Source organism: Ochotona curzoniae, unplaced genomic scaffold, assembly GCF_017591425.1.
Source record: "Ochotona curzoniae isolate NIBS_2020 unplaced genomic scaffold, NIBS_Ocur_1.0 contig_3498, whole genome shotgun sequence".
Lineage (NCBI taxonomy): Eukaryota > Metazoa > Chordata > Mammalia > Lagomorpha > Ochotonidae > Ochotona > Ochotona curzoniae.
The window spans coordinates 23608139-23622950 of record NW_024465885.1 but is presented as its reverse complement, the minus strand read 5'-3'; the positions used below and the strand labels follow the sequence as shown (position 1 = coordinate 23622950).

The window sequence follows — 14812 nt, the reverse complement described above, 5'->3', positions numbered from 1 at the left end:
AAGTATGTATTTTGAGAAATTTAAATACAGATCAAGTATTTCTAGTGAGTATTTATCATTTAAATTGAGATGTGACATATCACAAAAGCATGGCAGAGATTACAGTCTTAGTACTGAAAGTTGGATATATTTTTAATTGATTTTTATATTTCTCTATCAAATGTATATTAAAATTATACTTAATACATATAGTTAAGCATGACATAAACACATCTCAGCTATTTTACATTTATTTTCATGTAGCTGTGAAAATATTTAGAGTCATATACACAGCTTACTTTTTTTGGTACAGTGTTGGTCAATATTTCCTTAGCGGAATCAATCACTGAGCCTCTATCCCACAAAATTATTTCAGCAATGCCACACATAGCTATAATTTCCCGTTTTCCCCACTATTCCAAACAAAAGGTGTTCTGGCAGGAGAACCGCCTCCTCTTCCAGGTGGACGACCGAGACAGAAGCTCTGGAAGGCATCTTTTAGCACCTTCACTTCCTCAATGTACGTGCTGTGTTCAACCCTGGCTTTCTTCATATAACATCACTGCTGAGAAGGCCAGGAAAAAAAGACAAAAGGAGATGGGCCATTTCTGACTGCCATTCAGATATAACCACACAGGCTAGAAGAAACTGTGACACAGACAGTAAGGCAGCAAGGCAAATTTGAGTTTTATTAGACCCCTGCCCATGAATGATAAGGCAACTGTTACTTTAAAAAAAAAAAGATTTGGTCAGTAAGAAAAAACCTTTAGGAGCAAATGTCATTCCTGGCTGGACATCAGCAGGACAAGCACTGTCATGAGCTCCTTAATCATCACCATCACCCGTGGGTGGGAAGAACAAGAATAAAATAGGAGACTGTTGGGGTTAAGCAGCTTTTCTTACCTGAATTAAACTAAATGGCATCACAGGAAATTGGCGAATCATCTAATTCAGAAATTTGCTATCTCACTCAATCTTTTGGAAAAGCTGAAATATCTGATTGAGAATAAATAATCTAAGGATATACATCTTCTCTTGCCACTACAGAGACCCCACAAAACCGCTTCTGGATTTAAAATGAAAATAAAGCAGAGTAGTGGATACCACAGCTGAATAATTGCTCTTCAGCAACTGGAAACTTGAGAAATAATAATATTAAGCATGGGAATGTTTCACTGAGTTTTCTTTGGAAAAGAATGATGGAGTTCAGAGAAATAAAATCTTCATAGCAATTCTTTACGTTAAAAAAAAGTTGACAGATAACTTTAACTTAATCCTTAAAGCAATATGTGCGAACATTAAATTTTTAATAAGAACAGTTTGAAATTGCATTTTAGCTTTTCCTGGCAACCTAAAAATAAATTTTTGAACAGGACTTCAAGTTTTTTTTTTAATGACTCAGGTTCATTATGACCACTTATTATCTACATTGCAGTTTAATGATGCCCAGAGGGACAATTACAGTGCGCAGAGCTGTTTACTGCTGCACCTAAGGGGCCTCACAGTGCTGTGCTTTCAGTTCTCATTTCTGACTTTAATAGGCGCTCGCTCTTGTTCACTGCACTCGGCGGTGACTTCTCCACACTGTCACGTGTTGATCGTGACAGGTCATCTCTACACCTGTCCCTAATGTTATACTTCTACCCAAACCAGGCTGATGTGCTTTAAAAACTGTAGGGCCCCGATGAACAGACTCACATTTCGGGCGACATGTTTTCGCTCAAAAAAAAAAAATTGTTATTCCTTGATTTCATGCTGCAATGTTTCAGAGAATAGGGCAACTCCTTATGTCAGCCCCACTCCCCCCAAATGGCTCTGTGTGCCCATGATATTGTGTTAATCATGACGACAATTAGCACACAACTAAGATAGAAACACTCAGCTTACTGTGCATTAAATATTCTTAAATCTATGAAGAAGGTAAAATATAATATTGTTTCACATGGGAGAAAGTTATATTTAGAAACATTAGCTAATCTAGCCATGGTTTAATCTAGCCATGGTTATATACCAGTAAGTGATGAAGTCGTGTTTGAGCCATTCCTAATAAAACTCATAGGCCTAGCCAATATCCACTCTCTTCAGTACTATAAAGTTACTACCTGTATGGATATACAACTTTGAATTATTTATAAGGCAAACACAAAGTACTAAATGAAGCAAGTATTACTAAATTGCAAGTATGTGGACTTCTCTAATAAACTTACAATATGCATTATTGGTTATAATCTAGTTTTGTTTTGTTCTGTTTCATTTATTTATCTGCAAAGTCAAGCAATAGGCAATGGCCAAAGAAAGAGATCTTATGTCCACTGGCTTATTCTGCCAAATGACTACAAAAGCCATATCTGAACCAAGAACTCTACCCAATTCCCACACATGGTAGAAGGGATATAACAATCTGACATGTTTTGCTACTTTGCTTTGACAAGAAGCAGGATCAGAAACAGAGCACTCAGGACTCAAATTGATTTGCCAACATATGATGCCACGTTTGCAAACCTTAACTTGTTGTGTGCCATGCCATCTCATCATAAAGCACCTTGTGTTATGTTTATTAAACTGCTATCTCTTATCAAATAGGTATTACATAATTCTGCCAGATTTAGCTTCATAAAATTCCCATGGCTAGTTGAGTAATGGTACTGTATTTAAGGTAAGAAAAAAAAAAAGAAAAGGTATTTCACTCACTACATAATTCATCTGAAAATTTAAAAGAATCTGATATTCAGAACTCAAGTCACATTTTGAAGTACAGAGTTGTAGCAGCCCAGGAACTCTATTCCACACAAATTTTTTTTTGCTTTCAAAATTTTATATTAATTACATTACCTCTAAAATGGAGATATCTCATATTAAATTTGGAATTTTTACTTCTTTCAAATAACTAGAAGAAATGCATAGCATGACCACATCCTCATATTAGAACAACAGGCAGAGGTTTGTGAGTACTTATTCATCTGCTTTGTCTGTGTGGTCTGCAAGAATCCCCGGCCTGCTGTTCCTGCTATGTGCCTCGATGTGAGTCCTGCTTGCACTCTTTAATGAATGATCCATAAAATAAATCTTAAACTATCTAAGATATTCTACACTTCAGTTTGTCATACATTTTAGACTACTTCGCATAGTCTGAAACATTGTGTAATGGCACATAAATAGTTCTGTCATCTTACATTATTATCTTGGTAGCCTTATACCTGGAACCAAGACTCATATATAATCTGCTTGGTAAAGGTTGAAAACCAACCATTTTATGTCACATCTTAACGAACTCAGTATATCATTACCAATATCATGATCATCATCATTAGTATTAATTTTGGCTGGAAGTATCCTAGCTAGTCTTCAGCAATTTCATTCTAAGTAACTGGTAGGTAATATAAAACCATTTTAATGCATTGCTCTATAACATGCATGATGGCAGAAAAGGTATAATGGCAAAAAAGAAGGAGCAAAAGTGGAAGACAGATGTGAAAGGGACTTTACATTAGATTGAATGCAATAGGTTTAATAAATAATAGAATAATATTGGACACATAATAATGAGCATGTCTATAACCATCACGATTGTCATCACCTCACAAAGACCAGTTAAACACAGCCAGACAGTTGGTTGGGTTTCTTTGCTGTGTTTAACACAGTGCTAAGAAGAATGGTTCAGCCTCAGAAAAGTTGGTTAATGCTATTTAACTTCCTAAAGCACTGTGGGAAAAAAAAAGTTAGATCTAATCTGTCTCTAAGTTTTTTCAATGCTTCTACTACATAGAAATGTGAAAGCCTACATAAGCACAGGCCTAACCTTGAGGACATAATTTAACCTAACAGACAAATAAATGAATTCTGAGGCTGACAAATTTGTTACACATAGTTAAAAAAAAAAAAGGACTGCATAACCAAGTAACAACTCAATAATCTAAACATTATAAAATGTGAATAGGGAATTTAGAACTCAAAGATATATCTGGTCATTGACCTAAATTATTGGGGGAAAGCTATTCAAGGCATAGTTTTTATATACTAATTAAATGCCTTTAATGTTTCTGTATTTTCTGAAATGGCTGAAAATAATATGGGTTAATTATATGCAAAATAACAATAAGGAAAACATCCAGCTAGAAAGCTATAAAATATCTCTTCGTAACTTCAGATTCTCGAACAAAGATATGTTTAAACAAGCTGACTTGTTACATACTGTTAAAACCAGAAATTTATGTTTTTACTTTTCTCCTGCTTGCTTAGAAAGCTTATGCACATTAGAAATAGTTTTTAAACACATTGTTCTCACACTGAAATAGATAAATCATTTGATTCAGAACCTTACCACCACTTTCACAAAAGATGTGCCACTGCCATAAGCTAAGCAAGTTGCTTTGGGGACACTGTTCAGTTAAGGCAACCAATCCTACTTCAGAGTGTGTTTCCATTAAGGAAGGTGAGGGTTATGAGACAGTAAGACCTAAATACTCAAGGTAAATTCACAATATCCACATGTCCCTAAATTTCTGACTTGTGAGGAAAACGAAGGCTGATAATACTGGCAACAAAGTTTATACAAAGACGGTAAATCCCTATCCTTGTACTGTACTCTGCATCAACTGAAATCTTTCTACAAGGCTCAATAATCTTATAAAACCTGTGAGAGAAGTTATATTTCTACTATTCAAACTCAAACACAGACAGATTAGATTGATATAGCAACTTTCTTAATCTATTTCACGAAAGAGAATTAGTCTGTCTGAATGTTGAAACTAACTCTATTTTCTTTGAAATAGTAGATGTAACTGATTCCCTTAATCGCAACTGAAATAATGTTCTTGTTTAAACAAGACTTACACTAGTAGCAAAAGAAAAAGATACTGTAAGAGAAGCAAAAAGTAAGGCGCTTTTTTTTATAGGAGATCCAATATTTTTGGAAACAATGATCAATTCTACTGTGATCTTGATATTTTTTAATGAAGAGCAGGCATACGTTTCTATTTGTCATTACTGCTCATGACTACCTTTGGAAAACTGTGTTGTATGCGAAGACTACGTCCAAAATTATTTGGTCATCATTCATTATTTACTCTTTATAAAGCATATAGGACAATTACTTGTATGTTTAAAATGATGCAGTGTTGCTGAAATACAGGTGTGTGTGTGTGTGTGTGTGTGTGTGTGTGTATACATGCATTCTAGTTGTAGTACCTTTGGCCTGGTGGTTAAGAGGCTAGTCAGGAAGGTCTGCCTTGCATAGCAGAGAATTTGGATCTAATACTACGTTAGGCTCTCAACTCCAGCTTTCTGGAAGGATGCAGCAAAAAGGCTCAAGTAATTGGGTTCCTGCCAGCATTGTGGCAGATATGAATTGAGCCCTGGGCTCCCAGGGGCTAGCATGGTACAGCAATTAAAGTCACTGCCTGCAATGCTGGCTTACAATACAGGCACGAGTTCCTGACCTGACTGTTCCCTTTCCAACTTAGTTCCATGATTTAACAAAAAAAAAAAAAAAAAAAAAAAGAGAGGGCAGTAGCAGAAAATGTCCAAGTACTGGAAAACCCATCAGAAGCTTCTAGAAGCTTCTAGCTCCTGGCTTCAGCCAAGAACATCCCTGGTCACTGTTACCATGTGGGGAGTCAATCAGTGGATCAGAGATCTCCTTCTCTCTGTTTCTTCCTCTTTCTGTCCTTCTACATTTAAAATAAATACATACATCTTAAAAATAATAATAATTAATAATAAGGCCCCTAGCTCACAGATAGGAAGTATGGCCCAACCCTGGGCCTATGCATGCATTTGCGAAGTGAATCAACCAATCATCAGGACTCTATCTCTCCCTCAATCTTTGTCTTGCTCGATTTTTCTCTATCATTCAAGTCAACAGTGATGTGTTTTAAAAATTAAATATTCTGGTATATGCTAAAATTATTTAACAAATAATTCATTTTGACATTTTGGTTACATATTTTGAAAATATGAACTTCCTAAAGACATGGTATATGGTAGATAATATATTTGTCAAACAGGCATATCAGACTCATAATGATTAAATACTTATTTTTGATTAAAAGCAAGTATCTAAGAAGTTAACCTTAATTGTACATACGTAGAAAATATAAATATCCTCATCATATATGTGTGTGTGTTTACTTATTTTTGTCCCCTTAATAACTTATTAAGTGCATTGTAAACATATGTAATAATTTCAAAATAAATAGAAAACAATCAAGGTAGAGCTAAACCTAGAGTCGTTTCACTCTGTGATTTTAATAATTGCATGGTCTATAGAAAATATCTCGCTGAATCACACAGATTTGTAAGAGGGGATGGATGGCTCACATCCATCCCCAATCATTTAACAGCAGCACACAATCATTTAACCACACTCATTATGCCATCTTCCCTTAAATTCATTATCCAGTTTCCATGCTATATATTTCTATTTTTCCTCATGTTGATCAGGTAATTTTATCACCTAAATAAAAGATTTATTATTTATTTAACAAAAGAGATTGAAACATAATCAAATTCAAATAATTTCAATTATTGGTCAAAAAATTTCTTCAAGATTTGTAAATTTTATACTTAAATCCTGTGTGAGTAAAACTATAATGAAGGGACTGGTACTGTGATTCAGAAAGTTAAGATGCTGCTTGTGTCACTGGCATCCTAGATCAAAATGTGCATTCCAGTCCAACTTAGTTGGCTTCAGATCCATCCCCTGGATAATGCATGCACAAAGGCAGTGGAAAACTGCTCAACTGCTTTAGCCCCTCTCATCCACCTGGGAGACTCTTACAGTGTTCCTGGCTCCTGGATCAATTCTGGTTGTCGCAGCCACTTGGAGAGTGAATGGACAGATGGTAAATCTCCCTCACACACACTCTCTCTAAGTATTTCTGTTTCTCTATTAAATAGGTAGTAAAAGAAAAAAAAATTAAGTAGAAAGATGGAATACACAGATGTTTGTCATACAAATTGTTTACCTATAGCAGAACTTTCTCTAAGGACAGTTAGAGTTCTAGTAAGACTAGTTTAGAGTCCTAGTAAGGATGGTTTAATGTCACCTGACGCCCTGAAAGGAATTATCTTTTAGATTTATTCTTCTAAAATGTCTTAGAAACACATATACTCAAGACCACCCCCCAAAATGGCCATCCTACACATTTATCTATTTATGTAATTTTCTTGTTGCTATTTTAGCCATTTTCACAAGTTAAACAGCTCTATCTGAAATTATGAAATCTGAAAAGCTCCAAAATTCCAAACATGTTCATTGTCAATAAGAAACCAAAGGGCAAAATTCTGCCCCTGATCTTTGTATAAACAAGTTGCAGTTAAAATGCAACACACAAAATCTAGCACTTAAATTTACCTTTAGCTATATATATACGTATGAAGTGTATACGAAACATGAGTGATTTTCAGTTCTTACTTGTATCTCACTTTAAGATATCTCATCATGTGTATACAAGTAGATACATGTTGCATATCCCTTATCTGAAATGTATTGATTTGAGAAGTGTTTCAGGGTTTAAAATTTTCTGAATTTCAGCACACCTGATTTGCCTTTACAAGTTGTGGTTCCCTGATCTAATGATTTAAAATCCAAAATCCAAAATTTCCCAAGCACACATAAGTATGCAAAAGTTTCAAATATCTGGACATTTTGAATTTCAAATTTTACAAAGTATATACTTCAAAAGAAACTCAATACTGCAGTATTTCTGGTACCAAGTATTCAGATACTTGGGATATTCAGCCCAAATAACAAAGAGAAATCATTCTACCCAATGATAAACATAGACAATAACTGTTGCTTTTAAATAAATAAATTCCTCTTAGAGATAATACTAGAGATTTCATTCAAGCTCTTAACCCATAGTTTTTTTTTTTTTTAAAGATTTATTTTTGTTATTTTTTCATTGGAAAGGCAGATATACAGAGAGGAGAGACAGAGAGGAAGATCTTCCGTCCGATGATTCACTCCCCAAGTGAGCGCAACGGGCCGATACTATGCCGATCCGAAGCCAGGAGCCTCTTCCGGGGTCTCCCACGCGGGTGCAGGTTCCCAAAGCTTTGGGCCGTCCTCGACTGCTTTCCCGGGCCACAGGCAGGGAGCTGGAAGGGAAGCGGGGCTGCCGGGATTAGAACCGGCGCCCATATGGGATCCCGGGCGTGCAAGGTGAGGACCTTTAACCATTTGCGCCACCGCGCTGGGCCCTTAACCCATAGTTTTTAACTCTCTTGCTAATCATGATGGTGTCATATATATTCATAGTCTTTTTTTTCAAGATGCACTGATTTTAAATTCAGTATTACCATTTTAAGAATTCGCTTGGATGGAACTGGTATTGTGGCATTGAGTGTTGTCCTGCAATGCTAGCACCCAACACAGACAATAAATTCAAGTCCCAGCTGCTTCACTTCTGATCCAGCTGCCCACTAATGAACCTGAGAAAGCAGCAGCAGATGGCCAAGCCACCCAGGTTGGAGACCTAGATGAAGATCCTGGCTCCTGACTTCAACCTGGCCCACCTCCGAGTATTCTCATCATTTGGAGAGTAAGCCACCAAATGGAAGATCTGTGTCTCTCTTTTCTCTCAGTAACAGAGTTCAAATAAATAAATAATGAAAAAGAACTGAGTTGATAATGACATATTATACTTACAAGCTAAAACTTCTTTTAGAACACTTGCATCTATAGTCATAGGGTTTGTAATATGAATTCAAGATTGAATTAACAATCAAAATCTATAAATGCGAGATGTCATATGAATGAACTAGTGCATGTGTACATATTAACATATTGTATATCTTCAGATCTCAATATACACTGAAAAAAGGAAGACTCCCATGAACTTCACTACACATTCTAAGGCATTGAACATCATCTGTCTATACCAAAGGAAATTTTATTACAAGTAGTTATAATCCCGAAGAAGACAATTAGAATTACTTTGTGGAAAGAATTTTAGTAACTCAAAATAAAAGTAAAATATATTTACATTAATAGTTTCTCCATTGTGAACATACACTGAAATGAATATTAGCTCTTCTGTAGTTCCTTTGATATTAATATCTAACCATTGAAACAAATACTCAAGTAAGAAACGGTAGCATTTGATGCAGCATAATAGCTACTTAACTTCAACAAATCTATACTTGCCTTTTTTATCATGCAATTTATATAGCACAGGAAGAATATGCAAACAGAATTTACAACTGGGACTAGATTTTATCCATTACTTCTCCCTCAAGAAACTCCTAAAACTTAAGGGTGACATATTTGTCAGAAGGTGCTCTTTACCAAGTGAAGTTAAGGACAACCCAATCTCTGTTATGAACTGTCATTAGTAATTTAGCAGAGTTAGAAGGCAGTTCAGCTGAGTAGACAGAAAATTAAAACATGGGCAGCTCCTGATTGGAAATTTATTCATAGCAGGTAATGAAATAGCACAGTCAGGATCCAGAGCACTACTCAAAGTGAGAGATTTAATTCTGATAATTTTGATGATGGCACTTGAATCAGGGATTATAAATGGTGACAAGCTGTAACATGATAGACAGGATGAATATGAACAACATATATCTACAGAAGCAGTTCTACAAAACAGCATTTTGCAAACAAATGAATAAAAAAAAATTTCAAAATTCACTGCAAAGCATTTTAAGGAGGACGCTTAGATCTTAAGCAAACCATGTACCGCTTTGATGTCTATTTACCAGCAGATTATAACACTAATCAGTTTATTGAAGGTAAGATGTAAGAAAAAATTTATATTTAAAATATGTTACAAAGTGTAGTTACTGATCCCATCTGCTTAAGAAGAAACTCAAAATTACAAACAGAATGAGTATCATATGGAGAAGATGAAAATGAAGATTTGGACTTGTATGTACATTTATTTAAAAGAAGGAGCCAGAAAATAGAGCAATGTCTGTATCCACCCAATAATTTTCTACATGCCCTGAATAGTCAGCTTAGAGCAGGCCAAATCCAAGTCATGGATTCAATCTAGCTCTCCCACATGGCAGCAAAACCTCAACTACTAAGGCCACTGTCTGCTGACTCCAACGGTGTGTATTAAGAGGGAACAGGTTTTAGAAGCACAACTTCAACTCCAGCCCTGCCATTCACATGTACTGTGGGTACTACAAGTGGCAGTGTAACTGCCAAATACCCTCCCGAATTTTTACGCATTTGTGGAATGATGCACATACACAGTACTTAATAGATGCACTCACATTTAGATAAATGAAGTGTACCATTTACATCTATAAATCCAAGAAATTTTATCTTGGATGCAGTATAAATTTTTATGTAAATTTATCAAGTAAAGCAACAAATGTGGTTAAAAAAATTTTTTAAACAAATTTTAAAGCACAGCCTTAAACTACTTTAATGCTCTTCCAACTGAATGCTTAAATCTGTATCTTTTGTCCCTTGAATCTGTGACTGTGACTGACTGTAGTGTATGTCAGAGAGACACAGCACCAGTGTCCAGACACAGAATACAGAAAATGGCAGCCCATACATCCAGAGTATGGACCCACACACCAGTAAAAAGTCCCTCATGTTCTGCTGTTCCCCTTGGGGTAGCAATCACCGAACGCCTAGCTGACATCCAGGCAGAACTGGTAGTCAGGTGAACTTTCCAGAAAGTGGATGTTCTGGAATCTCATTGAGCCATTCTAGCTGAATAACACACACACAAAAAAGCAAGTGTTCCTCCCAACATTTGCCCAAATCTCACATGTTTAAGTACATCATATGATTGCTGTTGCTGCAAATCACTGAATATTGGCCTGGTTTGATCAGCAATAGCAAATAACCAGAACAGGAAGGTAGTTCTTTAATCATGAATGCAGAAAACTGTAGCGTCCCAATTAAGAAAGATCAAATTATATGTGCATAAATAATAGAAATAGGAGGTAAATATAAGGGAGCAAATCTGAAAATTTTCATCAAAAATTATGTAATGGATTGAACTAGGTATTGGGGTATTAATCTAAGAGTTAAACAGTAAGAGTCCAGTGATATATATATATATATGTGTGTGTGCACATATATACATATATGATATAGATAAATATAGTATATATCATTATTGAATTCTTCAATGTATATATTTTAATTAATTTATAATGTATTTATAATTTAATTTATATATCTTTAATTTATATATATTTATATAATTTTTAATTATATATCTTAGCTTATTAGAATTTATATTGTACAATCATGCCACAATTATATAAAATTATGTGGAAATTACTACTATTCTGTAGAAAATACTGAATTTTATATAACCAGAAAGATTTTAGCTAAGAAATAGCAAACGTGTAGGATAAATGAAATACATATTACTGGAACAATATTTACAAAGGACTGACAGTATAACATATAAAAACATTCTCAAAATGGTGACAAAAATAAGTTGCAGTCACACTACATATTATTTACCAAAGAACATTCCTGAGAAGGCTCGATAATTAAGTCAATAAAAAAGAAACATTTTTAAGTTTGTCTCAATCTGCAATAGAAATGTTTTTGAAAGCAGTTATGCATAATCTCATTTTATATAACATTGGAGCAATTTAAATGCACTTTAGTGCTCCAGGAAACAGAAATACAGTATATCAAATATTTTAATGAAAGAATCATTTTATAACATAAACACTGTCCACTTACTGAATTTCCGTAGTTCTGCAGAAGAATTATTTCCATACACAAAATAGCTATTTAATATGTCAATTTTATAAAGCAAACAAATTTAACATGAAATAAGGCTTTTTTCATAAGTCATAATTATTTGAGTTAAACTTTACATAGCCAAATCTGAACCACAGAATCTGGTTATAATTTGTATAATTTTAATTTTTATAAGGTTTACTCAATAATCTATTCAATGAATTTATATCACAGTCCTTTTTAATTGCTATAAAATCTAAAACATTAAATGACAGACATATGGGCTGGCATTGTGGCACAGCTAGTGAACCCTGCTCTGCAGCACCAGCACCCCACAGGGCACTAGTTTGTGCCCTGGCTGCTCTGCTTTTGCAGGCCTCACTTTAGACTGCCCTAGCCCTGCCACTGGTGGGCATCGGGGGATTGAACCAGTAGTACGCATTAGGCATGACTTATGATATTTACTTACACATTTCAAACTTAAGTATGTGGTTCAGATCAAGGCCACTCTACTTTTTATCCATCTTCATGTTGATGTACATCTGGTTGGAAACAGCTGAGAGCTCAAGTTCTAGGGTTATCACCATTTCAATGGGAGCTCTGCATTCAATTCCAGACTCCTGGCTCATCCTAGCCAATCCTGCTGAGTACAGCCATTCTATTTCTCTGGCCCTTTGTTCACCATTCAAATATATACAAATAAACAAATAAGTTTTAAAGCACAGCATGTATAAAGGCGACACAAAGTGTCTTCGTAGAATGATGAGGCTCAGTTTGAAGACTGACAAGGAGTCAGATTCCTGTCTGTAGGAGGACTAGCCCTGGTTGCTGTAAGCTTTTGGGGTAGTGAAGCAGCAGGTGAATGATCTTTCTTTTACTCTCTCTCTCCTTCTTCCCATCCTCTACCCCGGGTTTTATTTTCTCTCTCTGAATTTGCCTCTAAAATTAGTAACAAATGTTTAAAAACATGGTACTAATATTGATATATCAAATTATGGTATTATTTTTAAAACTGTGTAAGTTTCTACTAAAAGGTGATTTTTAAATTTTTAAATAAACCTGAGAAAGTAATTATTTTGACACTGAAATAATCCATAGGAAAACTTTAAAATGGTAATAAAAAACAACCTAGTATAAATCGCTCATTATTTATAAAAGCAAAATTTAATGCAACACACTATAAATACATATGACAGAAAAAGACAAGGTGAAATTCCTCACACATATTTTTAAAAGAGCATGAAAAGATCTGGAAAGAGAGTACACACAATGAGTTTAGTGAAGTTGAATGAAAATAATTTTAAACTAAGAAAACCTATTTGCATTTTATGTACTTACCTGGAATAGGCAAACAATTTACTATCCCAAAGACTGTGAGTCCCTCTCGGTCCAGAATGAAAGTAACAGGAATCAGTTCCATCAAACATATTTAGTCCATCTTCTGAATTCTTTGAAGCATGGCTATGTACCACATCGAGGAGGACTATTATCCCCATTGAATGAGCTGTATCAACAAGTTCTTTTAACTCCTCAGGCGTTCCATAACGGCTATGAAAAAAGAACATAACAAAGGAATCCATAACAATAAAGCCAACTGTGTAGTCATTGCTTTTCCCTATGGAAAAAAATAAAATTAAAAATAAGTTTATACGGATGAAAACAATTTTTACCACTGTACATAGATTTTTGCTGGTATGCATTGTCCATGAGCTTTTTGAACTCTCCAGCTCTTCAAATCCATATTTGCATGATATATTTACTTGCTTACTATTTGATTATTAAGGAACTTCTAGCCTTGGACACTGCTGCTCACAGGTTTCCCATTGTTGGGGCTAAGGAGCTCTTAGAGTATTTCTTTCTATGACGTTGGTGTCTTGGTTGAGATCTTGCCTTTAACCTTGATTCTCAAATTAGAATACTCAGGAATTAGGAAGTAGGCCAAGAAAACGTGATGTAATACGTTTGTGATCAACTAAACAGAAAAAAGTGATAATTCACACGTATGTTTGTGTTTCTTTTAAAAGTAGTCTCTTATTCTTCATGAAACGGGGGCGGGGGGAAATCACTCCAGAAGGAGACCTTCCTTCTTGTAACTTTGGGCTTTAAGTAATCCCGGTAGCTTTCTAATTGTCTATCACTGGTCTGCCTTACTGAAACATGTTTTCTTTGCAGCAAGGGCTATGAATGTCTGGTGTCCCATGGGACCATACTTTGTTTGACACATAGCAAATTTGGCACCCAACACTACCAAGTAGTAAGTGCAATCTTTTTTTATTTTTTTCTGTCTTCTATTAAACACCATCTTTTAAATGTAAATAAAATCAAATCATCCTCCATTTGAAATTATACCAATGCCCTCTGAAGACCGCTCACTTTATCATACCTGTTGGCACTGACTAAACTTACATTCCTCTAATAATGTTACATTGAAATATAACCTTTTTCTTATTCTTTATTTAACTCAGTCATATTTTCTTCCACTCATTCAAGTGTGTATTCATCAAATGAATATCCTTTAACTGCCTTCCCTTCAATTCCCTACATTATTACTTGGAAAAATACCCATGACTCACCCACTAGCCCTAAAAATTTCTGTACTCTGGAGATACTGTTGAGGACATAACAAACATCACTATTCAGAGGAATTTACATTCTGCTTTAGGGACAATGAAGCAAAATATGTGGATAAAAATGAATCTTCTAGAGAAAAATGAAGAAAAGTAATAGGTATGAAACACAACTTAGTTCTTTTCAATAAGGTCATAGATGCAAGTTTAACAGAAGAGGCAATTGACCAATACTAGCTAAGGACATAAATATTCAGAGAATAAGGAAAGGAAGTTGAAAGAGTATAGAACAGAAATTGAGCTAGGAGCATTTGAAACAAAGCAAAATGCCTAGTATAGCTGATGTAGAATGACACATGATCAAGATAAGCCCAAATCATCATCCAAGACTCAACTCAAAGATGGTCTAAGAAGTTCACGATAAGTTTTGGATTTATTCTAATAGAGACAACCATTAGTTCCAGGCAGACAAGTGACCTGACCAGAATGACATTTTTAGTGATGTCTCTGGTCACTGCACAGAAAGCAGACCACGTTAAGTAAGAAAGGAGACGGTAGAAAAGGGGATGAAAGGCTGAACAACTATTAAAAT

At 35.0% G+C, this 14812-nt stretch overlaps 1 protein-coding gene across 3 annotated transcripts in view; it reads right to left on the bottom strand.

Moving 5' to 3' along the window:
* The window catches only part of GBE1 (1,4-alpha-glucan branching enzyme 1), a 361102-nt gene that overhangs the window by 215686 nt on the left and 130604 nt on the right, over window positions 1-14812 (bottom strand). For all 3 annotated transcript variants that reach the window (XM_040980626.1, XM_040980624.1, XM_040980625.1), the window contains exon 7: window positions 12992-13201. In XM_040980626.1, coding sequence (XP_040836560.1) covers window positions 12992-13201 — 210 coding nt within the window. The remainder of the gene's footprint in view (window positions 1-12991; window positions 13202-14812) is intronic.